Here is a 27,883-nt window from a genome sequence, read left to right as displayed (position 1 = left end):
AATTAACAAACGTCGGCAACCCAACCCTAAAGCGAGTGACGCGTTCTGCGAATATAATAATGCTGCGTTCGTTACCAAATGGGAAGGTGGTAATCATCAGTTGTGAAGCGGTAATAGGAGTTGTGTGCATTCACATTACATCTTAGTCATTTAGCAGACGCTCTTATCCAGAGCAACTTACAGTTAGTGAGTGCATACATTTTTCATACTGGCCCCCCGTGGGAAACGAACCCACAACCCTGGCGTTGCAAGCGCCATGCTCTACCAACTAAGCAACAGGGGACCTATGGGGGACCACATGCATTCAACACATTGAGATACGCTGATTGGCTAATGGCAAACAAGCTGTGTCAACCATCAATTAAAAGTAGAGCTATCATGATCGTAAACAAATTAGACTTCAAAAAACATATTACTAGATTCGTTTTAAAATAATACTGTTTTGTTGTTGCATTTAACTGCCAAAAATGCTGTTATAGAAGCCTGGTCTTATAGACTAGCCGGAACATAGTAAACACACTCAAATGATTATGGTATGTTAAGTTTGGTATATAGTTATGTAAGACTTTTTGGGCGACCAAACCAAATTCAAAATTAAATCAAATCAAATGTTATTTGTTGTTATATTATTATGTATGTCTGCTAAATGACTAAAATGTAAATGTTATTGTTGCTCTTTTTTTTTATTTACTTTAGTTTATTTAGTAAATATTTTTCTTAACTCTTATTTTTCTTAAAACTGCATTGTTGGTTAAGGGCTTGTAAGTAAGCATTTCACAGTAAGGTCTACACCTGTTGTATTCGGCGCATTTGACAAATACGATTTGATTTGATTTGTCACATGCAGCGAATACAACAGGTGTAGACCTTACCGTGAAATGCTTACTTACAAGCCCTTAACCAACAATGCAGTTTTAAGAAAAATAAGAGTTAAGAAAATATTTACTAAATAAACTAAAGTAAAAAAAAGTAACACAATAAAATAACAATAACGAGGCTATATATACAGCGGGTACCGGTACCGAGTCAATGTGCGGGGGTACAGGTTAGTCGAGGTAATTGAGTTAATATGTACATGTAGGTAGGTGTAAAGTGACTATACATAGATAATAAACAGCGAGTAGCAGCAGCGTAAAAAAAAGGGGGGTCAATGCAAATAGTCCGTGTAGCCATTTGATTAGCTGTTCAGCAGTCTTATGGCTTGGGAGTAAAAGCTTCTAAAGAGCCTTTTGGACCTAGACTTGGCGCTCCAGTACCGCTTGCCGTGTGGTAGGTAGCTTAGTGGGTAAGAGTGTTATGCCAGTAACCGAAAGGTCGCTGGTTCTAATCCCCGAGACGACTAGGTGAAAAATCTGTCGATGTGCCCTTAAGCAAGGCACTTAACCCTAATTGCTCCTGTAAGTCGCTCTGGATAAGAGTGCCTGCTAAATGATGTAAAAACAGTCTATGACTAGGGTGGCTGGAGTCTTTGGCAATTTTTAGGGCCTTCCTCTGACACCGCCTGGTATAGAGGTCTACAGCCCCGTCGATGAGAATGGGGGCTTGCTCGGCCCGCCTTTTCCTGTAGTCCACGATCATCTCCTTTGTCTTGATCATGTTGAAGGAGGGATTGTTGTCCTGGCACCACACTGCCAGGTCTCTGACCTCCTCCCTATAGGCTGTCTCATCGTTGTCGGTGATCAGGCCTACCACCGTTGTGTAGTCGGCAAACTTAATGATAGTGCTGGAGTCGTGCTTGGCTATGCAGTCGTGGGTGAACAGGGAGTACAGGAGGGGACTAAGCACACACCCCTGAAGGGCCCCTGTGTTGAGGATCAGCGTGGCAGAAATGTTGTTGCCTACCTTTACCACGTAGGTGTTCCTTTTGTCCAAGTGGGAAAGGGCAGTGCGGAGTGCAATAGAGATTGCGTCCTCTGTGGATCTGTTGAGGCGGTATGCGAATTGGAGTGGGTCTAGGGTTTCTGTGATGATGGTGTTGATGTGAGCCATGACCAGCCTTTCAAAGCACTTCATGGCTACAGATGTGAGTGCTACGGGTCAGTAGTCATTTGGGCAGGTTACCTTGGTGTTCTCGGGCACAGGGACTATGGTGGACTATGGTGGTCTGCTTGAAACATGTAGGTATTACAGACTGGGTCAGGGACAGGTTGAAAATGTCAGTGAAGACACTTGCCAGTTGGTCAGCACATGCTCTGAGTACACGTCCTGGTAATGTGAGTTATAGATCTGTCATTCTCATTGAAAGCAAGTCTAAGAAGCGGTAGATCTGTTCTATGTGCGCTATTTCGATGCTTCCTGTTCTTATGTTTAGTTTTTGCATTTTTACTTTTAGTTTTGTACACCAGCTTCAAAAAGCTGAAAATACAATATTATTGAAAATATATTTCACAGTGGTTTAGATGTTAAAATGATTCTCTACATTGCTTGTTTTGTCACATAAACTGAAATTAGGTGAACTATTAGAATTTTAGCATCCAGGAAAAGGCGGAGCGATTTCTGCATATTGCACCTTTAAGGCAAAAACTAAAGTAGGCTGGATGGGTGGGCATATACCGCGAAAGTCTCGCAACCCAATGGTTGCGCATTCAAATCTCATCAAGGACAACTTTAGCATTTAAACTAATTAGCAACTTTACAACTACGTACTACTTTTTAGCTACTTAGCATGTTAGCTAACCCTTCCCCTAACTCTTTAACCTAACTCATAACCTTAACCCCTAGCCTAGCTAACGTTAGCCACCTAGCTAATGTTAGCATTAACCACCCAGCTAACATTAGCAACAACAAATTGGAATCTGTAACATATCATACGTTTTGCAAATTCATAACATATCATACGAATTGTAATTTGTAGGATTTCATATGAAATGGATGATGGACATCCACAAATTAATACATAACATACTAAACCTAACATATACTAATTGGAGTGTCCCGGATTTACATGTACTATGTTACGTCTACCCCTGAGTCCAGGTTGGTTATAGAGGTCCTTTACCTTTGTCAATGACATCAGAGTTGAGCATGTGAGAGAAGTGGGTGCTTATGCCGCATTCACATGGTAGTCGGAAATAGGAAACTCGGAAATGTCCTACTTGCTGATTCGTTGAAAGTGCATGTGGTCCTCTGTAGCTCAGCTGGAAGAGCACGGCGCTTGTAACGCCAAGTTAGTGGGTTCGATCCCCGGGACCACCCATACACAAAAAAAAATGTATGCACGCATGACTGTAAGTCGCTTTGGATAAAAGCGTCTGCTAAATGGCATATTATTATTATTATTATTATTATAACTACAACCAGTTAGCAAGTTGGAAATATCAGAGTTTCCTAGTTCCGACTAGCATGTGAAAGCGGCATAAGCTTCCACCCACCCATTAGAGATGATAGAAGGGTTTCCCAGGAATTACCAGTTGGAGGGCCGTTCAAATGTATTTTTCCAATCATATGTTAAATACCACCTTCCCACTTGGTTGTGAATGCAGCTGAATCCCCCCTGGCAACAATAAACTCCTCCTTGTTTCACCGTGCTGGGATGTGGCTTCTACCGCCCCCATGACAGCGTGTTGAAAAGAGGGATGTCCACAGTAGCATTGAAATACAGGTACAATATAATGTAGTTTAGGGAAGTTCAATCAGTAAGGCTGGTCTGAATGCTTGAGTTAACTTAATACAGTAAGCATAATATAATTCACATAATTTCCTATTCTATATGCATAGTGGGAATGTACATGTTAGAGGTTACAAACATTATCATCATCAGCATAGAGCCCCACAGTGGTGGTGTCATAATACTGATAAAAGCTAGCGGTCAAACAGGGAAATGGTTCCAATCATTCATTTTTCTCATAGGGGATTTTAGAAACACTTAAAATAAGTGCTGTGTTTCGTGTAGGCTTACCCTGGCGTGACGTTTTGATAACCATGGAAATCTCTCTCAGACAAGGTAACTTTTATGGATATTATGACTCACACTGTGGTACTCTATAGTGTCATATCTCTCCTCCCGCTTAATGTCATGCGCCGTTCACGTGCTAGTCAGAACTAGGAAACTCTGACATTTTCGACTTGCTATCTGGATGAACACGGCAAGTATATAGCTACAACAAATTAGCAAGTTGAACATTTCTGAGTTTCCTAGTTCCGACTAGCAAGTGAATGCGGCATCATTCACCTACACTAAACAATTTCTGTATGGACCTCGCTTTGTGCACGGGGGCATTGTTATGCTGAAACAGGAAAGGGCATTCGCCAAACTGTTGCCACAAAGTTGGAAGCACAGAATCGTCTAGAATATAATTGTATGCTGTGAAAAACAGCCCCAGACCATTATTCCTCCTCCACTAATCTTTACAGTTGGCACTATGCATTGGGGCAGGTAGCGTTCTCCTGGCATCTGCCAAACCCAGATTAGTCCGTCGGACTGCCAAATGGTGAAGCGTGATTCATCACCCCAAAGAACGCGTTTCCACTGCTCCAGAGTCCAATGGCGATGATCTTTACACCACTCCAGCAAACGCTTGGCATTGCACATGGTGATCTTAGGTTTGTGTGCGGCTGCTCGGCCATGGAAACTCATTTCATGAAGCTCCCGATGAACAGTTCTTGTGCTGATATTGCTTCCAGAGGCAGTTTGGAACTCGGTAGTGAGTGTTGCAACCGCGCTTCAGCACTCAGCGGTTCCGTTCTGTGAGCTTGTGTGGCCTACCACTTCATGGCTGAGCCGTTGTTGCTCCTTGACGTATCAACTACACAATAACAGCACTTACAGTTGACCGGGGCAGCTAGAGCAGGGCAGAAATTGGACGAACTGACTTGTTGGAAAGGTGGATTCCTATGACGGTGCCACATTAAAAGTCACTGAGCTCTTCAGTAAGGCCATTCTACTGCCAATGTTTGTCTATGGAGATTGCATTGCTGTGTGCTCGATTTTATACACCTGTCAGCAACGGGTGTGGCTGAAATAGCCGAATCCACTAATTTGAAAGGGTGTCCACATACCTTTGTATATATAGTGAATTTACCTTTTAACCTATGAGCACGCCACAATAATGCACATTCCTCACACTTGCTGTTTAATCTATGGACTCACCCGAGCAATTCTAACCAATTCTAACATAGCCTATTTATAAGTCAAACTTACCCATGTTCTCTTACTTGCTGTGTTACAGCAAAAGTTACTGACAACTCATCCACATCGTGTCGTTCATTTACACTGAAACAAAAATATAAACGCAACATGCAACAACTTCAAAGATTTTACTGAGTTACAGTTCATATAAGGAAATCAGTCAATTAAAATGAATTCATTAGGCCCTAATCTATGGTTTTCACATGACTGGGAATACAGATATGCATCTGTTGGTCACAGATACTGTACCTTAAAAAAAATAGGGGTGTGGATCAGAAACCAGTCAGTATCTGGTGTGACCACCATTTGCCTCATGCAGCGCAACACATCTCCTTCGCATAGTTGATCAGGCTGTTGATTGTGGCCTGTGGAATGTTGTCCCACTCCTCATCAATGGCTGTGTGAAGTTGCTGGATATTGGCGGGAACTGGAACACGCTGTTGTACACGTCGATCCAGAGCATCCCAAACATGCTTAATGGGTGACATGTCTGGTGAGTATGCAGGCCATGGAAGAACTGGGACATTTTCAGCTTCCAGGAATTGTGTACAGATCCTTGCGACATGGAGCCGTGCATTATCATGCTGAAACATGAGGTAGTGGTAGCGGATGAATGGCACGACAATGGGCCTCAGGATCTCGTCACGGTATCTCTGTGCATTCAAATTGCCATCAATAAAATGCAATTGTGTCTGTTGTCCGTAGCTTATGCCTGCCCATCCCATAACCCCACCGCCACCATGGGGCACTCTGTTCACAACATTGACATCAGAAAACCGCTCGCCCACACAACGCCATACACACTATCTGCCATCTGCCCGGTACACTTGAAACCGGTATTCATCTGTGAAGAGCACACTTCTCCAGGATGCCAGTGGCCATCGAAGGTGAGAATTTACCCACTGAAGTCAGTTACGACGTCAAACTGCAGTCAGGTCAAGACCCTGGTGAGGACGACGAGCACACAAATTAGCTTCCCTGAGAAGGTTTCTGACAGTTTGTGCAGAATTTCTTCTGTTGTGCAAACACACAGTTTCATCAGCTGTCCGGGTGGCTGTTCTCAGATGACCCCGCAGGTGAAGAAGCCGGATGTGGAGGTCCTGGGCTGGCGTGGTTATATGTGGTCTGCGGTTGTGAGGCCAGTTGAACGTACTTCCAAATTCTCTAAAACGACGTTAGAAATGAACATTACATTCTCTAGCAACAGCTCTGGTGGACATTCCCGCAGTCAGCATGCCAATTGCACGCTTCCTCAAAACTTGAGATATCTGTGGCAATGTGTTGTGTGACAAAACCGCACAGCTTAGAGCAGCCTTTTATTGTCCCCAGCACAAGGTGCACCTGTGTAATGATTATGCGGTTTAATCAGCTTCTTCATATGCCACATCTGTCAGGTGGATGGATTTTCTTGGCAAATGAGAAATGCTCACCAACAGGGATGTAAACAAATTAGTGTACAAAATTGGAGAGATAAGCTTTTTGTGCGTTTGACAAATTTCTGTGATTTGTTTTTCAGCTCATTAAACATGGGACTTTACATTTTATATATTTTTTCATTAAACATTATCATGCCTTTGCCTATTGTGGCAATTGTGTAGCCTACCTCACAACGCCATACACGCTGCCAGAGAAAATGTTAGTTAATTTAGATCAGCCTCATTTCACTATCATCTGCGTATTTTAGAATTTATGGTCGCCAAGCTGATAACTGTAGGCTATTCAAAAAGTAGAAATATTTGCGCCAAATTGATGCAAGTGGTGGACCTCGGCTACTAGGACAGATCACTGTTGTCCTCCATATTTCAATTAGCCGGGAATAGCTCACAACTCCTAGCTCAATCAAGCACAAGGCTACAGGCTACTTGCCCAGCTGACATTTGACATTTAAGTGTTACTGTAGCACGGTGGGATAGGCACAAATTTGTTAATGTTAGGGCCAGCAAAAATGTAGGTGGGCCATAATTTGGGCACTTACAGTGCTTTTGGAAAGTATTCAGACCCCTTGACTTTTTCCACATGTTGTTACGTTACAGTCTTATTCTTAAAATGGATTAAATAGTTTTTTTCCCCTCATCAATCTACACACAATAGCCCATAATGACAAAGCAAAAACTTTTTGGGGATTAAAAATAAGAAACAGAAATACCTTATTTACATAAGTATTCAGACCCTTTGCTATGAGACTCCAATTGAGCTCAGATGTATCCTGTTTCCATTGATCATCCTTGAGATGTTTCGACAACTTGATTGGAGTCCGCCTGTGGTGAATTCAATTGATTGGACAATATTTGGAAAGGCACACACCTGTCTCTATAAGGTCCCACAGTTGACAGTGCATGTCAGAGCAAAAACCAAGCCATGAGGTCGAAGGAATTGTCCGTAGAGCTCCGAGACAGGATTGTGTCGAGGCACAGATCTGGGGAAAGGTACCAAAAAATGTCTGCAGCATTGAAGGTCCCCAAGAACACAGTGGCCTCCATCATTCTTAAATGGAAGATGTTTGGAATCACCAAGACTCTTCCTAGAGCTGGCCACCCGGCCAAACTGAGCAATCGGGGAGAAGTGCCTTGGTCAGGGAGGTGACCAAGAACCTGATGGCCACTTTGACAGAGCTCCAGAGTTCCTCTGTGGCGATGGGAGAACCTTCCAGAAGGACAACCATCTCTGCAGCACTCCACCAATCAGGCCTTTATGGTAGAGTGGCCAGACAGAAGCCACTCCTCAGTAAAAGGCACATGACAGCCCACTTGGGAGTTTGCCAAAAGGCAGCTACAGGACTCGCAGACTATGAGAAACAAGATTCTCTGGTCTGATGAAACCAAGATTGAACTCTTTGGCCTGAATGCCAAGTGTCACGTCTGGCACCATCCCTACGGTGAAGCATGGTGGTGGCAGCATCATGCTGTGGGGATGTTTTTTAGCGGCAGGGACTGGGAGACTAGTCAGGATCGAGGGGAAGATGAACAGAGCAAATTACAGCGAGATCATTGATGAAAACCTGCTCCAGAGCGCTCAGGACCTCAGACTGGGGCGAAGGTTCACCTTCCAACAGGACAACGACCTTAAGCACACAGCCAAGACAACGCAGGAGTGGCTTCAGGACAAGTCTCTGAATGTCCTTGAGTGGCCCAGCCAGAGCCCGGACTTGAACCCGATTGATTATCTCTGGAGAGACCTGAAAATAGCTGTGCAGCGACGCTCCCCATCAACCTGACAGAGCTTGAGAGGATCTGCAGAGAAGAATGGGAGAAACTCCCCAAATACACGTGTGCCAAGCTTGTAGCGTCATACCCAAGAAGACTTGAGGCTGTAATCGCTGTCAAAGGTGCTTCAACAAAGTACTGAGTAAAGGGTCTGAATACTTGTGTAAATGTGCAACATTTCTAAAAACCTGTTTTTGCTTTGTCATAATGGGGTATTGTGTGTAGATTGATGATGGAAAAAATCGATTTAATCAGTTTTAGAATAAGGCTGTAGAAGTCAAGGGGTCTGAATACTTTCCAAATGCACTGTAAATCATCATTCAATTATCATAACAGCATAGCCTACCCTACACCCTACTGTAATCGATTGCACACAACCAACCATCAAACGTGATTTCACATCACAGACCAAATAGTCTTGTAGGCATACGTAAATCCATGACTCTTGCATTTAAAGATGCACTATGTAGAAATCGCGCCACCATTTCCTTGTTGCTAACAGTGTAATAGTTTGCCTAATTTTAGTTTATGTAACAAAACAAGCAGTCATTGTGTACAAAACCAAAAATAAAAAACACACAAGCAAAACTTAAGAACGGGAAGCATAGAAATAGAGAACATAGAACAGATCTACTGCTTCTTAGACTTGCTTTCAATGAGAATGAAAAATCTATAACTAACATTTCTATGTGAATTTGGTCGGGTCGCCCAAAAAGTTACATATTGTAGCTTTAACATGCGGCTCACATAGACCTACACATAATAAACCATAGGCCTATAATTAATAGACTATGAGACTAGAACATAATGAACTGATATAACAGTAATGTTTACATTTTAGTTATTTAGCAGATGCTCTTATCCAGAGCGACTTACAGTTAGTGAGTGCATACATTTTTCATACTGGCCCCCGGTGGGAATCGAACCTACAACCCTGGCGTTGCAAGCGCCATGCTCTACCAACTGAGCTTTTTCTTTATTTTTACTATTTTCTACATTGTAGAATAATAGTGAAGACATCAAAACTATGAAATAACACATATGGAATCATGTAGTAAGCAAAAAAGTGTTACACAAATCAAAATATATTTTATATTTTAGATTCTTCAAAGTAGCCACCCTTTGCCTTGATGACAGCTTTGCACACTCTTGGCATTCTCTCAACCAGCTTCATGAGGTAGTCAAATGGAATGCATTTCAATTAATAGGTGTGCCTTCTTAAAAGTTAATTTGTGGAATTTATTTCCTTCTTAATGCATTTGAGCCAATCAGTTGTGTTGTGACAAGGTAGGGGGGGTATACAAAAGATAGCCCTGTCACGGTTTCGGCCGAGGCTGCCTCTCTTCCTTGCTCGGGCAGGCTTCGGCGTTCGTCGTCTCCGGAATACTAGCTGCCACCGTTGAATGTTTCTGTGTTCGTTTGCTTTTGTCTGATTGTTGTACACCTGTTTCTCGTTTAGTGTAATTAGTGTCCTATAAGTTCTCGTTGTGTTTTGCCTAGTGTTGTGTGTTATTGTTTCCACTGTCTTGGTTGTTGCCAGACGTATTGTGCATTTTGCTCGGTTGAGCTGTTCCTCCATAGTTTGGAGTGTTTTCGTCGCACCTGTTTGTGCGCGCGTATTTGTTTCGCCTGCGTGCGGAGTTTCGCCTTCGGGCTATCTAGTGTTGGTACTGTGAGTATTTTCACTAAAGTCTTTGGAATATACTTCTGCGTCCTGCGCCTGATTCCACACCCACCTACTACATCCTTGACAGAATAACACACCTTTAAGTATGGAATCAGCAGGAGCCGCAGCAGCCCAGGCGACGCTGGAGGAAAAGGTCCGGGAACAGAGGGACCAGATCCTGCAGATGGGGTCCGCCCTGCAGGAGGTGATCACCACCATCCGAGGCTGGGGAACGCCTCCACCGCCATCCTCTCTGCCAGCACCATCGGCCAGTCAGCCCGTTCCCGCTCCGGAACCCAGGGGAGTTCGACTCTCGCTCCCGAGAGCCTACGACGGGACCGCGGCCGGGTGTCAGGGATTCCTTCTCCAGGTGGAGCTGTACCTGGCCACCGTGCACCCGGCGCCCTCGGGACATGAGAGCGTGTCCGCCCTGATCTCCTGCCTTTCCGGGAAGGCGTTGGAATGGGCCAACGCGGAGTGGAGGAGGATCGACGCGGACACCATCACCTACGACGAGTTCTCCCGCCGCTTCAGGGCGGTGTTTGACCATCCTCCGGAGGGGAAAGCGGCGGGGGAGCGTCTGGTCTTCCTCCGGCAGGGGAGGAGGAGTGCCCAGGAGTTCGCCCTTGAATTCCGTACTCTAGCGGCGGATGCAGGGTGGAATGAGCGGGCTCTCATCGATCACTACCGATGTAGTCTTCGCGAGGACGTCCGTCGGGAGCTGGCCTGTAGGGACACCAGCCTCTCGTTCGACCAGTTGGTCGACATGTCCATCAGGCTGGATAACCTACTAGCTACCCGCGGACGTTCCGAGGGGGGTCCGTCCATTTCACCCTCCAGCGCCTCCGAGCCGTGCCCCATGGAGCTCGGGGGCGCTGGCGCTAGAGAGAGGAGGGGTCGGCTTACAAGGGGGTCCATCTCCTGCACCAACTGTGGTCGGGGAGGACACACCGCGGCTAGGTGCTGGGGATGGCCTCCTAGGGGAGACAACGACAGGTCCCGCACTGGGGATTCCTTCCAGGTGAGTAGGCGCCCCACTCACCCAGAGCTCTCTGTTGCACATTTCTGTATACCTGTGCGTTTTCCACAGGTAGCACCTCATTCCCAGCATAAGGCGCTGGTAGATTCAGGCGCAGCTGGGAACTTTGTTGATAAGAAGTTTTGTTTAGCCTTAGGGATTCCCCTTCTCCCTGTTGATGTTCCTTTCCCCGTTCATGCCCTAGATAGCCGTCCGTTGGGTGCGGGCTTGATCAGGGAGGTCACTGCGCCACTTAGGATGTGTGCGCAGGGGGGTCATCAGGAGATGATTCAGTTATTTCTAATCGACTCGCCTGCGTATCCGGTGGTGCTGGGCATGCCCTGGTTAAGTACCCACAACCCATCTATTTTGTGGCGGGAGAGAGCTCTGATGGAGTGGTCTGCCCAGTGTGTGGGTCGATATTTGGGCGTTTCCGTAGGGGCTACCTCGGTGGAGAGTCCAAACCAGGTGCCCGCATTGCACGTTCCTCCTGAGTATGGGGATTTGGCTATTGCATTTAGTAAGTCGAGGGCGACGCGGTTGCCGCCCCATAGGCAGGGAGATTGTGCGATAGACCTCCAGGCAGGAGCTGCGCTCCCACGGAGCCATGTGTATCCTCTGTCTCAGGAGGAGAAGAAAGCTATGGAGACTTACATAGACGAATCTCTGAGACAAGGATACATACGGCCTTCCACTTCCCCTGCGTCCTCGAGTTTCTTTTTTGTGAAGAAAAAGGATGGTGGTTTACGCCCGTGCATCGATTATCGTGGTCTCAATCAGATTACGGTGAAGTACAGTTATCCACTCCCGCTGATTGCGACCATGACTGAGTCATTGCATGGGGCGCGTTTCTTCACTAAATTAGATCTCAGGAGCGCGTACAACTTGGTACGCATCAGGGAGGGCGATGAATGGAAGACAGCCTTTAGTACCACCTCGGGCCATTACGAGTATCTGGTCATGCCATACGGGTTAATGAACGCTCCGTCAGTTTTCCAATCATTCGTGGATGAGATCTTCAGGGACATGCAGGGGCAGGGGGTGGTTGTGTACATAGATGACATTCTCGTGTACTCGCCTACCCGTGTCGAGCATGTGGCCCTGGTGCGCAGAGTGTTGCGGAGGCTGGTGGAGCACGACCTGTATGTTAAGGCAGAGAAGTGTCTGTTTTTCCAGGAGTCGGTCTCCTTTTTGGGGTATCAGTTGTCTGCGTCAGGGGTGAAGATGGAGGTAGACCGGGTGTCGGCCGTGCGTAATTGGCAAACACCAACAACTGTGAAGGGGGTGCAGCAGTTTTTGGGGTTTGCGAATTACTACCGGAGGTTTATCCGGGGTTTTGGACAGGTGGCAGCTCCCATCACGTCTCTTTTGAAGGGGGGTCCGGTGCGTCTGCAGTGGTCGGCCGAGGCGGACAGGGCCTTTGGGAGGCTGAAGGACCTGTTTACCTCGGCCCCGGTGCTGGCGCATCCGGATCCCTCTTTGCCGTTCCAGGTAGAGGTGGACGCGTCAGAGGCCGGTCTAGGAGCCGTGCTTTCACAACGGTCTGGCGCGCCACCTAAACTCCGCCCCTGTGCTTTTTATTCTAAGAAGCTCAGTCCGGCGGAGCGGAACTATGACGTAGGGGACAGGGAGCTGTTAGCCGTGGTACAGGCCCTAAAGGTGTGGAGGCACTGGCTTGAGGGGGCTCAACACCCTTTCCTCATTTTGACGGACCACCGTAACCTGGAGTACATCCGGGCAACGAGGAGGCTGAACCCTCGCCAGGCAAGATGGAATATGTTCTTGACCAGGTTTACATTTAAGATCACGTACATCCCTGGGTCACAGAACGGTAAGGCAGATGCGCTGTCTCGGCGGTATGACACGGAGGAGAGGTCCGTGGAGCCCACTCCCATACTGCCGGAGTCGTGTCTGGTGGCACCGGTAGTGTGGGAGGTCGATGCTGAACTCGAGCGGGCGTTACGCACCGACCCTAGTCCACCGCAATGCCCTGAGGGTCGGAAGTACGTTCCGCTCGAGGTTCGGGATCGATTGATCTATTGGGCTCACACGTCACCCTCCTCTGGACATCCTGGTATCGGCCGGACAGTGCACTGTCTTAGTGCCAAGTACTGGTGGCCCACGTTGGCGAAGGATGTGAGGGTTTATGTTTCCTCCTGCTCGGTGTGCGCCCAGTGTAAGGCGCCTAGACATCTGCCTAGGGGTAAGTTACTACCCCTGCCCGTTCCACAACGACCATGGTCTCACCTCTCGGTGGATTTCCTTACTGACCTTCCTCCTTCACAGGGGAACACCACTATACTGGTCGTTGTGGACCGGTTTTCTAAGGCCTGTCGTTTGCTCCCCATGCCGGGCCTTCCTACTGCCCTGCAAACCGCCGAAGCACTATTTACCCATGTGTTCCGGCACTACGGGGTACCCGAGGATATTGTGTCTGATCGGGGTCCCCAATTTACCTCCAGGGTCTGGAGAGCCTTTATGGAGCGGTTGGGGGTCTCGGTGAGCCTCACCTCGGGTTACCACCCGGAGAGTAATGGGCAGGTGGAACGCGTGAACCAGGATGTGGGTAGGTTTCTTAGAACATACTGCCAGGACCGGCCGGAGGAGTGGGCAAGGTACGTTCCCTGGGCCGAGATGGCCCAGAATTCCCTACGCCATTCCTCCACTAACCTAACCCCTTTTCAATGTGTGCTAGGTTACCAGCCGGTTCTGGCACCTTGGCAGCAGAGCCAGATCGAGGCTCCTGCGGTGGATGAGTGGGCGCGGCGCTCGGAGGAGACATGGAACGCTGCACACGTCCACCTGCAGCGGGCCCTCCGACGTCAGAAGGCGAGCGCCGATCTCCACCGCAGTGAGGGACCGGTGTACGCACCTGGTGATCGAGTCTGGCTCTCTACCAGAAACCTGCCCCTCCGCCTGCCCTGTCGGAAACTGGGTCGGCGGTTTGTAGGGCCATTTAAAGTCCTGAGAAGGTTGAACGAGGTGTGTTACAAATTACAACTACCCGTTGAATATAAAAGTATTAACCCCTCGTTCCATGTGTCTCTTCTCAGGCCGGTGGTAGCTGGCCCACTCCAGGAAAGTGAGATCAGGGAGACTCCTCCGCCCCCATTTGACATCGAGGGGGCACCGGCGTACTCCGTGAAGTCCATCTTGGATTCGAGACGTCGGATGGGGGGTCTCCAGTATCTAGTGGAGTGGGAGGGGTACGGTCCGGAGGAACGGTGCTGGGTGCCGAGGAGAGACGTTTTGGACCCGTCTCTCCTGACGGAATTCCATCGTGGGCACCCGACGCGCCCTGCTCCGCGTCCTCCTGGTCGTCCCCGAGGCCGGAGTCGGCGCACGTCTGGAGCCGCGCGTCAAGGGGGGGGTACTGTCACGGTTTCGGCCGAGGCTGCCTCTCTTCCTTGCTCGGGCAGGCTTCGGCGTTCGTCGTCTCCGGAATACTAGCTGCCACCGTTGAATGTTTCTGTGTTCGTTTGCTTTTGTCTGATTGTTGTACACCTGTTTCTCGTTTAGTGTAATTAGTGTCCTATAAGTTCTCGTTGTGTTTTGCCTAGTGTTGTGTGTTATTGTTTCCACTGTCTTGGTTGTTGCCAGACGTATTGTGCATTTTGCTCGGTTGAGCTGTTCCTCCATAGTTTGGAGTGTTTTCGTCGCACCTGTTTGTGCGCACGTATTTGTTTCGCCTGCGTGCGGAGTTTCGCCTTCGGGCTATCTAGTGTTGGTACTGTGAGTATTTTCACTAAAGTCTTTGGAATATACTTCTGCGTCCTGCGCCTGATTCCACCACCACACCCACCTACTACATCCTTGACAAGCCCTATTTGTTAAAAGACCAAGTCCATATTATGGCAAGAACAGCTCAAATAAGCAAAATCTGAACAGTGAGCTTTGTTTGGCCATTACCTTTTTTTGCTAGCCAAGTTGGCTAGCAGTGGTGGAAAAAGTACCCAATTGTCATACTTGAGTAAAAGTAAAGATACCTTAATAGAAAATGACTCAAGTAAAAGTCACCCAGTAAAATCATACTTTAGTAAAAGTATTTGGTTTTAAATATACTTAAGTATCAAAAGTAAATGTAATTGCTAAAATATACTTAAGTACCAAAACTAAAAGTATAAATCATTTCAAATTCCTTATATTAAGCAAACCAGACGTTTTTTTTAAATTTACGGATAGCCAGGGGCACGCTCCAACACTCAGACATAATTTACAAACTAAGCATGTGTTTAGTGAGTCTGCCAGATCAGAGGCAGTATGGATGACCAGGGATGTTCTCTTGATAAGTGTGTGAATTAGACCATTTTCCTGTCTTGCTAAGCATTCAAAATGTAACGACTACCTTTGGGCATCAGGGAAAATGTATGGAGTAAAAAGTACATAATTTATTTAGGACTGTAGTGAAGTAAAAGTATAAAGTTCTCAAAAAAATATTAAAAGATAATTCAAATTCATTACATAGGCCTAAATTAAATTGATTCTATTTACAGCTCTAGACTTTATGTAAGATGTCCTTGAGTGTTCTGACTGGCATCTGCCTAATAAAATGTATTATTATTGGGCTCCCAAGTGGCGCAGCGGTCTAAGGCACTGCATCTCAGTGCTTGAGGCGTCACTACAGACCCCCTGCTTTGATTCCAGGCTGTATCACAACCGGCCGTGATTGGGAGTCCCATAGGGCGGTGCACAATTGGCCCAGCGTCGTCCGGGTTTGGCCGGTGTATGCCGTCATTGTAAATAAGAATTTGTTCTTAACCGACTTGCCTAGTTAAATAAAGGTAAAATTATGTATTTTTTTTTAGATCCCTTTCGTTTTCATTTTAGTCATTTAGCAGACTCTCTTATCCAGAGTGACTTACAGTTAGTGCATTAATCTTACAATAGCTAGGTGGGACAACCACATATCACAGGCGTAGTAAGTACACTTTCCTTCAATAAGTAGCGATCAGCAAAGTCAGAGCTAGAAAGGGGGGGTCAAGTGCAAGAGGTAGGGTTTCAGGTGCTTTCGGAAGATGGGCAGGGACTCTGCTGTCCTAGAAAGGGGGGAAGGTGGTTCCACCATTGTGGTGCCAGGACAGAGAAGAGCTTGGACTGGGCTGAGCGGGAGCTGCCCTCCTGTAGGAGTGGTAGGACCAAGAGACCAGAGGTGGCAGAACGGAGTGCTCGGGTTGGGGTGTACTGCTTGCTATGAATTCTATCTGATGGTGTATGCATGTTTAGGCCAGTGCTTAACTTGGACTGAAATAGGTGCCAGTACTCATTCTGGGTGCCGGTACCAGTTATATTTAGGTGCAAGAACTCCTCAATACTTTTGAGCTAATATTCTATAGGAGGAGCAAGAACTCAGTTCTGGTGAGCTCCTGCCCAAGTCAAGTACTGTGCTTAGGTAAAAAGACAAATAATGTACCGTTGGGAACACTGACAAGTAGAGCTCAATCTGATTGGGTGGGCTACTTTTGTTTCTCATTACTGCATGGCACGTCCCTGGCATTTCGATCCACTCAATCATGCTGCCACTTCTAGCTGTCATCCCATGTTAATATAATTTAATTCAACTCAGCTCTCAGATCTGGATGGATTATTGTAAATGCACGCTTACGTATAGCCTCCGAAGCATTTCTTGGGGCACACTTAATAGGCTAATGGGTTTCTTTACATTTGGGATTCCTAAATCACTATCATAAATATTTAGACTCACTTGGCCTGTTTGGTAAACAATATGTTGTGTTGTGTCATAAACTTTATTTAGCAGGAAGTGCACAGAGATATATCCCAATCTTTTCTCTACAGGTGCAGAGGCGCATAGGCTATCTATCTGATGGCATTCATAGTTACCCATTGTCACATTCTTTCTTAACGGTCTGCATGCAATGCATAGGCCTAGTGATGATCTTATAGCTCATTGGTGTTACATGAATAAATCAGGCATAGTCTCTTGATAGGCCTTGTATTCACAATGTTCAATACAACTTCAATCACAACAATTATATTTCCATGTTGAGTGCAAAAGCTAAAAGCTAGCCAGATGGATAACTACAACACTTGAACTTGGAACATCCATTTCTACATTTCCTGACACTCCATTGCTGGCAAACATGGATCAGTATTGTATAGTAATCAGTAAAACATGTATCCTAAAGTCTGTAGGCAGTCATTCAGATTTCACATTATAATGTTGGCCTACATGCATAATTGTAGCCTACTTTGCAATATCACTTCCATTATATGAAATGATTATTCAGTGATGAAAGTAATGTTTTCATCCATTCTTAATGAGCTCAGTAGATCGATGACTGCCTAACTCATCACCCTAGGCGTTTCATTCATTGTCATAAACAAACGTTTTTCTACAACAATTTTGACATGTTAGGTCAGTCCTTGCAATCACAGTTCCATCTTGTATAATGGTTATATTCTCCTCCCAGTAGCAAGTGGCAGGGTGGTCATCGACTGGAATATATCAATTCTGAATTGTGGTTTTCAGCTTCTAGTTATGGTTGCCTGTAGCCCATTAATGATAATTTCACAGTTTGTGTGGTCATTCCAATAATTTTGTTCATGGTTACAGGTGGTTTCGAATGTCTAATTATTCAGTTTGTTAGACAGTTTATCTGGGTTTTACTACAGATTCTTCTCATCCATGTACTTTTGGGCGATTATCAGGTTTAGTAGTCTGCAGGCCTTTGCCCTACCTTACTGATAAACTGTAAATCTATAGTGGGGCAAATTATTTCAATTTATTTTCTCCGACGTGCTTCGCAAGTAAAAGGCTACAACAGTGGTTACCAACAGGTCGATCGCAATCTCCAAGCTAAAAAAAACAAAGATAAAGCCAAAGACAGTACAGTTGGTTTAGAAACTCTGTGATAAAGCCTTGCGTTCCTTTTTCTTCATTTCTTTTGCGCTGTTGACGGTAGGTGCACTTGATTCAGCAGCCCTAGCGCCGGGAAGGAAAAGTAGGCTACAATTATTGATGTAGGCCAACATTATAATGTGAAATCTGAATGACTGCCTACAGACTTTAGGATACATGTACTTGTTATTACTCATATTCTACATCAAATTCTCTCAGCCCTCAGACGAGGTTGTTTCACTCCATATTTATGTTCTCTCGATGCGGTCTTGTTCCTGGTTCCATATGGTTTACATCTTTTCTTGGCCCTTTTGTTCCTTCCCGCAACGTATGTTTGGCTCATCTGGTTTTCCACACTTCTAGTTACTACCTTAACTCTCAAGCACTCTAACAGGTTCTGCTGCACTATCATTATAGCTTGCAAAATTGTTTTGTTAGTTCAATTTATTTCTGAGAAAGAGGTATATGTAGTTCAAAATCTTGAATGTAAGGGGGTACAGGTAATTTGAGATAGTTGGTACATAACGGTTAAACAATAGATCTTGTAAATTAGGAAAATATCATTTCTATGTGAAGGGTACAATTAATTTGTTCAACATTATGACCATTTACCTCAAGAGATGGTATACAAAGTGGTGTAGACATGTTTTTTCTACCAGTGTGAAAACAGATCTAGGAAGTATAACATCAAATTGCTTCCAGTCACAAACACAATTATATTTTTGAAATCCTCATACAAAAATCAATTCCCCCTATTATCTATCAGAATCAACCATATCCCCTTATCCATCCATTCTTTGTAGTGCTGAGATTTCTTTTCTAAACATCTGATTTTCTAAATGGATGATTATGTTTAAACAGTTTCCAGTAGAGTAAAACATGTTGGTGAAAAGACAGCTTAAAAGGCTTAAAATTCAGAATAGTAAAGTCACAGCGCAAAACAAAATCTATACCTAAAATATAACCTCAATTTAAAGGTGACATTCTTAACTGTCGCCTCATATTCATCTTAAATACAAAATGCTGGAATATAGAGCCATAAAGTTCAATCTTAGCCTCAGTGTCCAAATACATCTGGTGAGGGCTGTATGCATCTTGTCAAGCTCTCCATTTGTGTTAAGAATATAAAGACCAAAAAGTGGAAACAATGTTGCTGGTAGGAAGTAAAACTGAAACGTGTCACTGCCTTGACTCACATTGAGCCTATTTGACATCTCTTTCTGTTGTCCATTGAAGGTTTTCAAAAACTTTTCAAGGAACTATCAGTCTTGTACCTGCTGACAGACATGATCTCACGCAAAGATCGGAAGCAGTTGTTTGTGTACTTCTCCAATGTACCAGCCTCCTATAGAGAGAAAAAGAGAGCAAGCGAGAGAGAAAATTAAGCCAAATAGCAACAACAGGTTGAGTTGAGTACAACTTAGCGAATATTCAAATGTTACGTAATTATATTGCAATATTTGCTAAAAAAAAAAGCTAACCTGGCACAGTCGGGGCAGCATTGATGAAAGGTAGTTGAACCCCATTGGCTCCTGGCTATACCATATGCTATCACTGGTGATGACCATCTTCTTAGGATGGAGGTAGAGGGCGGTGGCATCTGACGGGATCTTGCTCAGATACTTCTCCAAGGAGGCGACCGGACAGAGGTGACTACCAGGATTCTCAAACATGATTCCACAGCGATTAGGCCCGTTCTTCTCTTCTGCATCTTTGTGGTTCGGTCTTTCTTCGTTGGAAATCATCGTTGCATATTTTGCTCCGTTTTCATCGTACTTTATTACAAACGACTGTGGCGTTAGCCGCCTATTGCCCTCCTTTCCTCTGGGGCCAAAGTGTACCTGGATATCGAACCACACTTTGTTCACTAGTCCTCTGGGTGTGTAAGGGCTTAGCACAGTAGAGTTTTGAAGAATCTCAAGGTCTTGTGCTTTAATCACCTTAGGATGGGTAGTTTTGTCCCTGCCCTCTCGTCTGATTTTCTTTAGTACCCCAATAAATACATTATTAGAGGAGGTAAACTCACTGTCCTTCATCAAGCACCAGGCTCTGCTAAGGGGAGGGAGGTTAATGAATCTGTTCACGCCAGCCCGGATTCCGATATAGCTTGGGATGCAATACTCCCCACCTTTACCCCTTCGAACAGAACAGTAAAAATCTCGCAAGAGGACATTCATTTCGGATTTCTCAATGGTTGAGAAATCCACTAGCATCTGTTTCTCTGCCAGCCAGTCCTTGAAGCAGTTTATAGCCCACAATGTTTGCTTGTTGGTTGCTTGTACAATACTGCTCTTTTCTAATTGATCTAATACTTCAGTGTCTACCTCTGCATGTCTTGACACCGTGGGCCTGTCCGTATCCATGTTCAGCCACTCTTCTATGAACAGATCAAATTAATCAAATGTTATGTTTGCAAATTCATCCATGGGATAACTGTGACAACGTTTTGTTAAGGCGTCAGCATGCTTCAGTTCGGCTGGCGAACCGAACGAGTGTGCTCACATAATCCCTTATAAAAACCTTTGCTTGAAAAACGAGAAAACACTGCAATAGTACCGTTTGTCCATTTTGAGACGCCGTAGCCAGTATACGCTTCCTCAAAACAGTCAGAATGAATCTAAAATAACTCAAGAAATCTGTCATTAATTTAGACGTTTTTTAGTCGCACAATTTTACATCTAACTAAGATGTTTGGTGCAGTATTTCTTAATGAAAAGATTTGCATCAAAACGAGTCGTCTCTTGTTGAATGACAAAAAAAAATACTTCATTGAAGAATCCCTACTGTTGACCAATCACCAAAGGGGCGTAGACTTTGGCTTCGAACTTCAGCTTGCCTTAAGAAAATAAAAATGTGTGCCCGAACAGCCGAAAAAAACCCTCACCGAAGTCCAAAACGAACAAAAACATCACAAAATGTCATCATGCACAAACTCTTCCGAACTGTTTTGGCTGGGAAGCATGCGGACGCCTTTACAATGTTGCAGAACGTAAATAATGCACACAGTGATACCTTTTAGAGTGAAAGTGATGAGGTAGCCATGAGGCTATTCCATATTAAATCAATTACCTTCGTGTTGTTCTAGTTGATCTAATACTTCAGTGTCTACCTCTGCATGTCTTGACACCGTGGGCCTGTCCGTATCCATGTTCAGCCACTCTTCTATGAACAGATCAAATTAATCAAATGTTATGTTTGCAAATTAATCTATTGGGTAGCCGTTACAATGTTAGTTACAATGTTAGAGAATGTAAATAATTCACAGTGATACCAAAGATACTTTTAACTAACCCAAGATTCTTCATCTGCGTCATTTACAATGAGAGAAAATGAAGCACAGTGGGCAGAACAAGCAAGGAGATGGGCAGAGCTAAGCATGAGCTAGCAAGATACTATTGGCGTATTTTAGCATGTATTTGGATATTTCCATTAGGGAAGTGTGTGTGCGCAAGAACTCAATTCGCCCTTGGACTTCTAAACAACATTTTTAGAAACTTTGGCAAAGCGTCAAGTCTGTGTGGGTAAGTTGAGCCAAAGGCTAGGAAACCATATATATATATTTTTTTTTTTCATAACGAAATATTTAGGAAGAGGTCATCATTTCATGGAGTCTGTCATAGCCGCAAGAAGTAGCGGTGCTGTAGCACCCCACTGAAAAATCTGAATAAATAAAAAATATATTAATACAAATAAAAGGTTTAAAAAAGAAATGTGTGCACTGGCCCTTTACTAGTCCTGTATTAGCAGATCGACATAGCCGTCTGTAGTGCGTGCAAAAGAAATTATGCGCTCAACAAACTGAATGTTCTTCTCACCATATTTGGTGGTGAGTGGAAGTTCTAAACGGATGCTTCAGATTTATACCACCAGTGACGTATCTGGGTTTCCCCTTTTTTCTGTGGTGATACTTTTGAGAGTGAAAGTGATGAAGTAGCCATGAGGTTATTCCATATCAAATTAATCACCTTTTTTATTGAAATTAAACTTTCTATACATGCTCTTGGTAGAAATGATGAGGATGTGAATCTTGGACCTGAATGACCAACCATTTTGGGGATAGAGCTGCTCAGTTGTCCCATTTTGGACCCCTCACTATCATGAAATACCCATATCTCTGTCACTAATAAAGATAATGTTTGTTTTTAATATTATTTGAAAGCTTATAAACAGGATCATAAAACGATTTAATATTTTTGTTAATGAAAATTTCCATTTTATAATCTACATGTCAATGCTATATGATAGCAAATTATTGATACAATCCTTATTTTATGTTTCAGCTCCATTTATAGTTTTAATAGAATAATCCACTCAAAAACGTTTAGTTATTTTTTTTCTTCATTAGTGCACTGTTGATACAGTTCCAAAATGTTTTGCTTGTAAGCAATCAAGTTTTAAGGATATAGCACTTCAAGATGCAAAGTGTATTGTGCCACATCATCATGATGCGTTTTGCAACATATGATGCATTTTGCATCATCATGACAATGTGGCACAATACAAAAATGTAGATTTTGATTGTACAGAACCTTAAGCCTAAGTAAGTTAATTGAAATATATCAGTTATACCGGTTGTCTTTATTCTCTTTTGTGCTTGAGTGGTTGCACCGTCTTCAGCTTCGATTAGATCTCCATCTGTGTGATAAATGGCACATGCGTGAGAACTGCAAATATACAATATGTTGTGAAACAGATCATTTTATATTTCAACATAAAGAGCCTCTTTCCTTATCCAGGACTAAAAAGCACTTTCATTAGAGATTCTCCATTGAGCATGCTTTTTAGGCCCGGACTACTCTGTCAGGGAAACCGGCTCCTAATGCTTACCTGTCCACATTTTTCTTTTTAGCCTTTGTATCTCTTGGTCCTGGGGCTCAGAGGAGTCAGAGGTTTCATCCATTGGTGTAGGGGTTTCCACTGGATTGTTTTGTGTGGAGGGTTTGTCTGACTGTATTGGTGTGGGGATTTTGGGCTGTATTGGTCTGGGAATTTTGGGCTGTATTGGTGTGGGGGTTCCGTTCATGCAGATGGATGTGGGGATGCCGTTCAGGCAGATGTATGTGGGGATTACGTCTAGCTTGGTTGGTGTGGAGGGTTTGCCTGGGTCTGTTGGTGTGGGGAGTCCGTCTCGCTCGGCTGGTGCAGGGGTTCCCACTGAATTCATTGGTGAAGGGGTTCCCACTGGATTGGTTGATGTGGAGTGTTTGGCTGGCTCTGTTAGTGTGGCGATTTTGTTCAGGCTGATGGATGTGGGGATTCCGTATAGCATATTTAGTGCAGGGGTTCCTGATGGAGCAATTGCTGTAGTAGTTCCCACTAGATTGGTTGGTGTAGGGATTCCCACTGGATTGGTTGGTGTGGAGGGTTTGCCTGGCTCTGTTGGTGTGGGGATTAGGTTCAGTCGTAATGATATGGGGATTCCGTCTCGCTTGGTTGGTGCAGGGGTTCCCACTGGATTGATTGTTGTAGGGGTTCCATCTACCTCGTCTGGTGCAGGGGTCCCGTCTGGCTCTGGAGACACTGGGGAGCACTGGCATTGGGACTCAGTGCCGAGTGTGACTGCATTATAAAGAATGATAGTTATTCAAATATCACTACAATGAGCATCAGAAGCTTTCATTTCCATGTCAAATACAGAATCATGAGGTACACTACCTAGAAACCCAAAGCTCACCTTCAAGCTTAACTACAGTGAGCTAATTACAAAACAAAACATAGAGCTGGAAAATACTGACTCTATGCATAAAAATCGTTTATATTTTCTTTCCTCTTCATTTTTAAAAACATTGGACTCATCATATTTGTAAAGCTCACTTGCAAAAGCCCAAGGAAAGTGGCAGCCTACTAATCTTTAAACATGAATACTGGGCTGTAAATGCCAGGGCATTAACGCACTGGCAATTAGGTTTCCCTGATAAATTGGACACTGATGCCCTCCTGTGGCTAAATATGGAAGTCAAGACCGCAACAAATTCCTATTTTCCAGCCATGCATTTCTCCAAACCAGAGTGCCCAAAACAAACTGACAGGCAATAACTTTGTTTTGAGAAATGTTTTTAAGGTGCCTGATACCTCTGTACACACCTCAATATGTTTTAAACATTATTTTGTTCCACCCAGGTCTGATAAGGTATGTGTTGAGTGGGGGGAGAAGGGACTGGCCACAATAGAACACATAGATAAACCATTTGCATAATTCAACCAGTTAAAGAACACATTTGAACTCTCTGATTCCCATTTCTTATGCTATCTACACATCAGACACTATGTCAAATGGAAGATTGAAAATGTTGAAACCCTCCCTGTACAACATTCCTTTTATGACCCGCTACAGTGCCCTCCCAACTCAAAACACCTCGTCTCACAATCTGTCTCCTTTTTCTCCAACTATACAGAGGCCTCTACCAGTCACCCCAAGGATACCTATGGTAGCTAAAGAGTTAAATATTGAGAGCTCAGATGATATCTGGGGAGAAGCCCTGTCTATAAGTCACTCCTGTTCCCTCAATGCCAGATATCAATTGATACAAAATAATGCATAGGCTTCAATACTCCAAAACCAAATTACATAGAATTTACCACCAGGTCTCCCCACAGTGTGACAGATGTAAAGCCTCAGAGGGTTCATTAAGTTATCTTTTTTGGCTCTGCCCCCTACTTAATGACTTTTGTGCACTTTAAAAAAAAATTGTATTCAAAGGTATATGAGAGGGCGATTGAACCTGACCCAGAACATGCTCTCTTCGGCGGCTAAGAGACTGTTTTAAAATCATCCTATGAGGAACAACAGGCTCTGATGTTTGGTATGGTGGATGCCCCCAAAAACATCTTCACAGAATGCAAGTCACCCACCCCCCCCTTGCTTCCGGATGGCTATCAAAAATTATTCACATCATATAACATGGAAAATATTTGTTTTACATGATTAATTCCTTCAACAGATTTCTCTTTAAATGTATGTAAATTGTAAAGTATTTTGTCTGTAATGTCTTTTTCGTTATGTGTCGGATCCCAGTAAGACTAGTTGCCGCCATTGGCATCAGCTATTGGAGATCCTAATAAATCAAATCAAGATTTGGGGTCTGTTTCTGGATCTTCTGGATAGAGACTGATTATGAACGCTTACTGTTGTTGTAACTGTTATATTGTTGTCACTTAAAGGAAGGATTCACCGATTTTGAACATTATATCGTCATATTGCATCATATGATGTAAAATGTGTCATACTGGCTGTATGCTTGAATGGCGAATAGCTCAGATACACATGATTTTTTTTTATGACACCGGGAATCGATAGAACATCGCTCAAAGATGCACAAATACGATAAAACATTCAAAATGGGGGAATCTTTCCTCTAAGCAATATTCCACTTTATATGTCTGGCAGCTGTGTCTGACTTTGGTACTAAATTGTGAAAGAAAATCCTTTAAAAATAAAATATTTGAAAAAGAACAAAAAATGAAACATGAGGTACACTTACCATTCAGAAGACCTAAATAAATGTTTCTCAATGTTTCAATAGAGCCCGTTTCTTTTATGACTTCGGGGTGCGGGCAAAAGGAATCCATATCGATATGTTTTGATCCCCTTCTCCTTTTTCCAAGCAGGAGAAGGGGGACAAATCCCAGAGTGTGTAATTTGTAGAGCTGAAATACAGATTCAGACATTCAGAATTACAGTAGTAGCTAGCCTCTAACTTGAATATATTTATATATATTGAATATATATTATTATTATTATTATTATTAACATTGTTATATGGGGAGGGGGAACACTTACCAATACTTTAGTGGAAGTCAATATCTGAGAGCTATTATTATAATGGTTGCAATCATTGTGTCCCCATTCGTAATCATACTTCTTCATTGCTTGTAACATCCTCTTCTCTGTTGGATGGTTGAAGAAACAACTGTTGCAGGTCTTACTAAACACTGTGGTTTGTGTCTGACACTGTATACACAGTGAGCCTGACATTTCATCCCTTTTAGAATCTGAAGAGAGAAATTACAAGCAGTTTAGTCATGCCTACTACCACAATTAGCTAGATAGTTAGCCATCTAGCTAACAAGCCAGGTAAATACTGCAAAAGGCAACACAGTGACTGGGCAGGGGGTTCTAACTCCAGTCCAGGGGAACGTTAGCTAACGTAGCTAGCAAAAATTAAACTACAAACTAGCTAGCGAGTTTGCAAGCTATTTGGTAGCTGGGCAGAGCACTGACATCCAACTGAACGAGGCGAAGTTACACATCACATAGGTCCTAGGATAGGATATCCTAATAAAATGTAAATAGAAAAAAGTTCAAACAAACGAAAATGCAGAAAAGACTGCTAGGAGCCAGCAACATTAGGCTTAGGTGTATATTCAGCAGTCACACACCGTAGCAAAACGTTTTGCAACGGGAAACTTTTTGCAACAAAAACTAGACTTTCTATTGGACGAATTCAGGTAGGACCCTCCAGTTTGGTTCCTTGTGAATACACACCATGCTGCATCGCAACAAGGTCTTGTTTTGAACAGTTCTAGGTCTAGCAAACGCGCTCCGGTGGACAGATTAATAAAAATATGAATAATCGCTTATTTCGGTTGTAATTTTAAAGCTAGATGTTGTAAACGTTTCATAGTAGTACACATACGACCGTGCAATATGATGAATATAGTCACAGGTAAATGGGTGTCCCGACGCCATTTTTCTGTGACTATATTCTTGATATAGCACGGCCTCAGTCTTACTGCCCTTCTAAAATTGTTAGAACATGTATAAAACGCAACATAATAAATATTTCTTACCACCTCGAAATTAACATAGAGCTAGTTACTAGCTCAGAGATCTCCGAGTTGATTTTGCCCCTATACTGTTCTTTCTGAAATAATTCGAATTTTCTAAAGGTTTACTGCCTGATGCTGCTGCTGGTAGTAATAAAGAAATGACTTCCGGTTTTGTGCCTTCTTCTTCTTCTTCAATGAGGTTTAACGGCGGTTGGCATCCAATTTGTTGCATTACCGCCACCTACTAGACTGGAGTACAACTCCCTTATATTTCCTTGAAAAATAAAATAAAACAAAGCAAAGAAATATCCTACCATCTAACACTACACTCACAACTTCAAAACGACTACTAATAATGAACCCCACCCTTCTCCACTATTTAAATATACTCACTCCTACCTCATGCCCTCAACCTGAAATGATGGGACATCACCACTTAACATCCCTGTAACTCTTCCGCTGTCAAGTTTCGCACACCCAAATATCTCTCTGCAGCTGCCACCACAACCTCAATTTTCTTCGATTTGCGTTCCATCCCTGCAGTACAATTAATAACCATTGCTATAAACGCTAAAACCCCAATCTTACTGAAACATATATCACTTGCTTGCCTATCCCACTGTAATGGTACATATCTCCTTCTCTCCCCGTGGATAGTCAGATTAATATAGGGTAAAATAGAGTAATGTGGGGTAACTAGCCCGCCCAAAGAACAATGTCCAATTGCTGACACAAAAAAGCAAAGTTTGGTAAAAAATTAGGTATGTGGATGATGATAATGTTTAGGCAAACAAACTATGAAGGGAAGTAAGTAGCTACAGTTTACACTTTTGTTTTATATTTAATTCAATGTTTTTAGAAAAGGGGCGTTTTTTCCCAAGTCCCGGGGTAACTGCACCCCTCAGCCCGCCCTGGCCCCCCGAAGATTAGTATGTTATAATGTATTTTATACATTTTATTTAGAGATATTTTTTTAATGAATTCTTAAAAGCTCAAGTATAGGTATTACAAGCATTTCGCTACACCCGCAATAACATCTGCTAAATATGTGTATGTGACCAATACAATTTGATTTGATTTGATCTTATTTCAATTAAATAAATACAATATTGAAACGAAATGGCATTGCACATCTCACTATTAATATGCTCACTATGATGAGGTTTTGATTTAAGGTGCCTCTCGCACCAGATCATGTCCAAATCATCCTAAAGTATCTAAAAACAAATGACTGTATAAGTCA

At 43.7% G+C, this 27,883-nt stretch overlaps 1 protein-coding gene across 1 annotated transcript; it reads right to left on the bottom strand.

Moving 5' to 3' along the window:
- Positions 1 to 16,956: 16,956 nt before the first annotated feature.
- Positions 16,957 to 26,804, bottom strand: LOC311131214 (uncharacterized protein). The gene is made up of 8 exons (XM_084164066.1): positions 26,662 to 26,804; positions 25,652 to 25,863; positions 25,353 to 25,518; positions 22,699 to 23,430; positions 22,441 to 22,506; positions 20,941 to 21,033; positions 19,353 to 20,248; positions 16,957 to 19,216 (listed from the first exon to the last, which is right to left on the bottom strand). The coding sequence occupies exons 2-8, from the start codon at positions 25,844 to 25,846 to the stop codon at positions 19,112 to 19,114; spliced, it is 2,253 nt and encodes a 750-aa protein (XP_084020192.1). The 5' UTR covers positions 25,847 to 25,863; positions 26,662 to 26,804; the 3' UTR covers positions 16,957 to 19,111.
- Between the last annotated feature and the right edge of the window lie 1,079 nt (positions 26,805 to 27,883).

Source organism: Coregonus lavaretus (genome assembly GCF_964263955.1).
Source record: "Coregonus lavaretus genome assembly, chromosome: 6".
Classification (NCBI taxonomy): Eukaryota; Metazoa; Chordata; class Actinopteri; order Salmoniformes; family Salmonidae; genus Coregonus; species Coregonus lavaretus.
The sequence above is the reverse complement of the archived record's forward strand: the minus strand, read 5'-3'. Positions and strand labels throughout refer to the sequence as shown.

Coding starts and splice junctions, on each gene's coding strand:
- LOC311131214 (XM_084164066.1), bottom strand. CDS start 25,846: ATGTCAGGCTCACTGTGTATACAGTGTCAGACACAAACCACAGTGTTT. Junction 22,507..22,698: donor AAAAAGAAAAATGTGGACAG/GTAAGCATTAGG, acceptor TTTATCACACAG/ATGGAGATCTAATCGAAGCT. Junction 20,249..20,940: donor TCAACTAGAACAACACGAAG/GTAATTGATTTA, acceptor ATCTGTTCATAG/AAGAGTGGCTGAACATGGAT.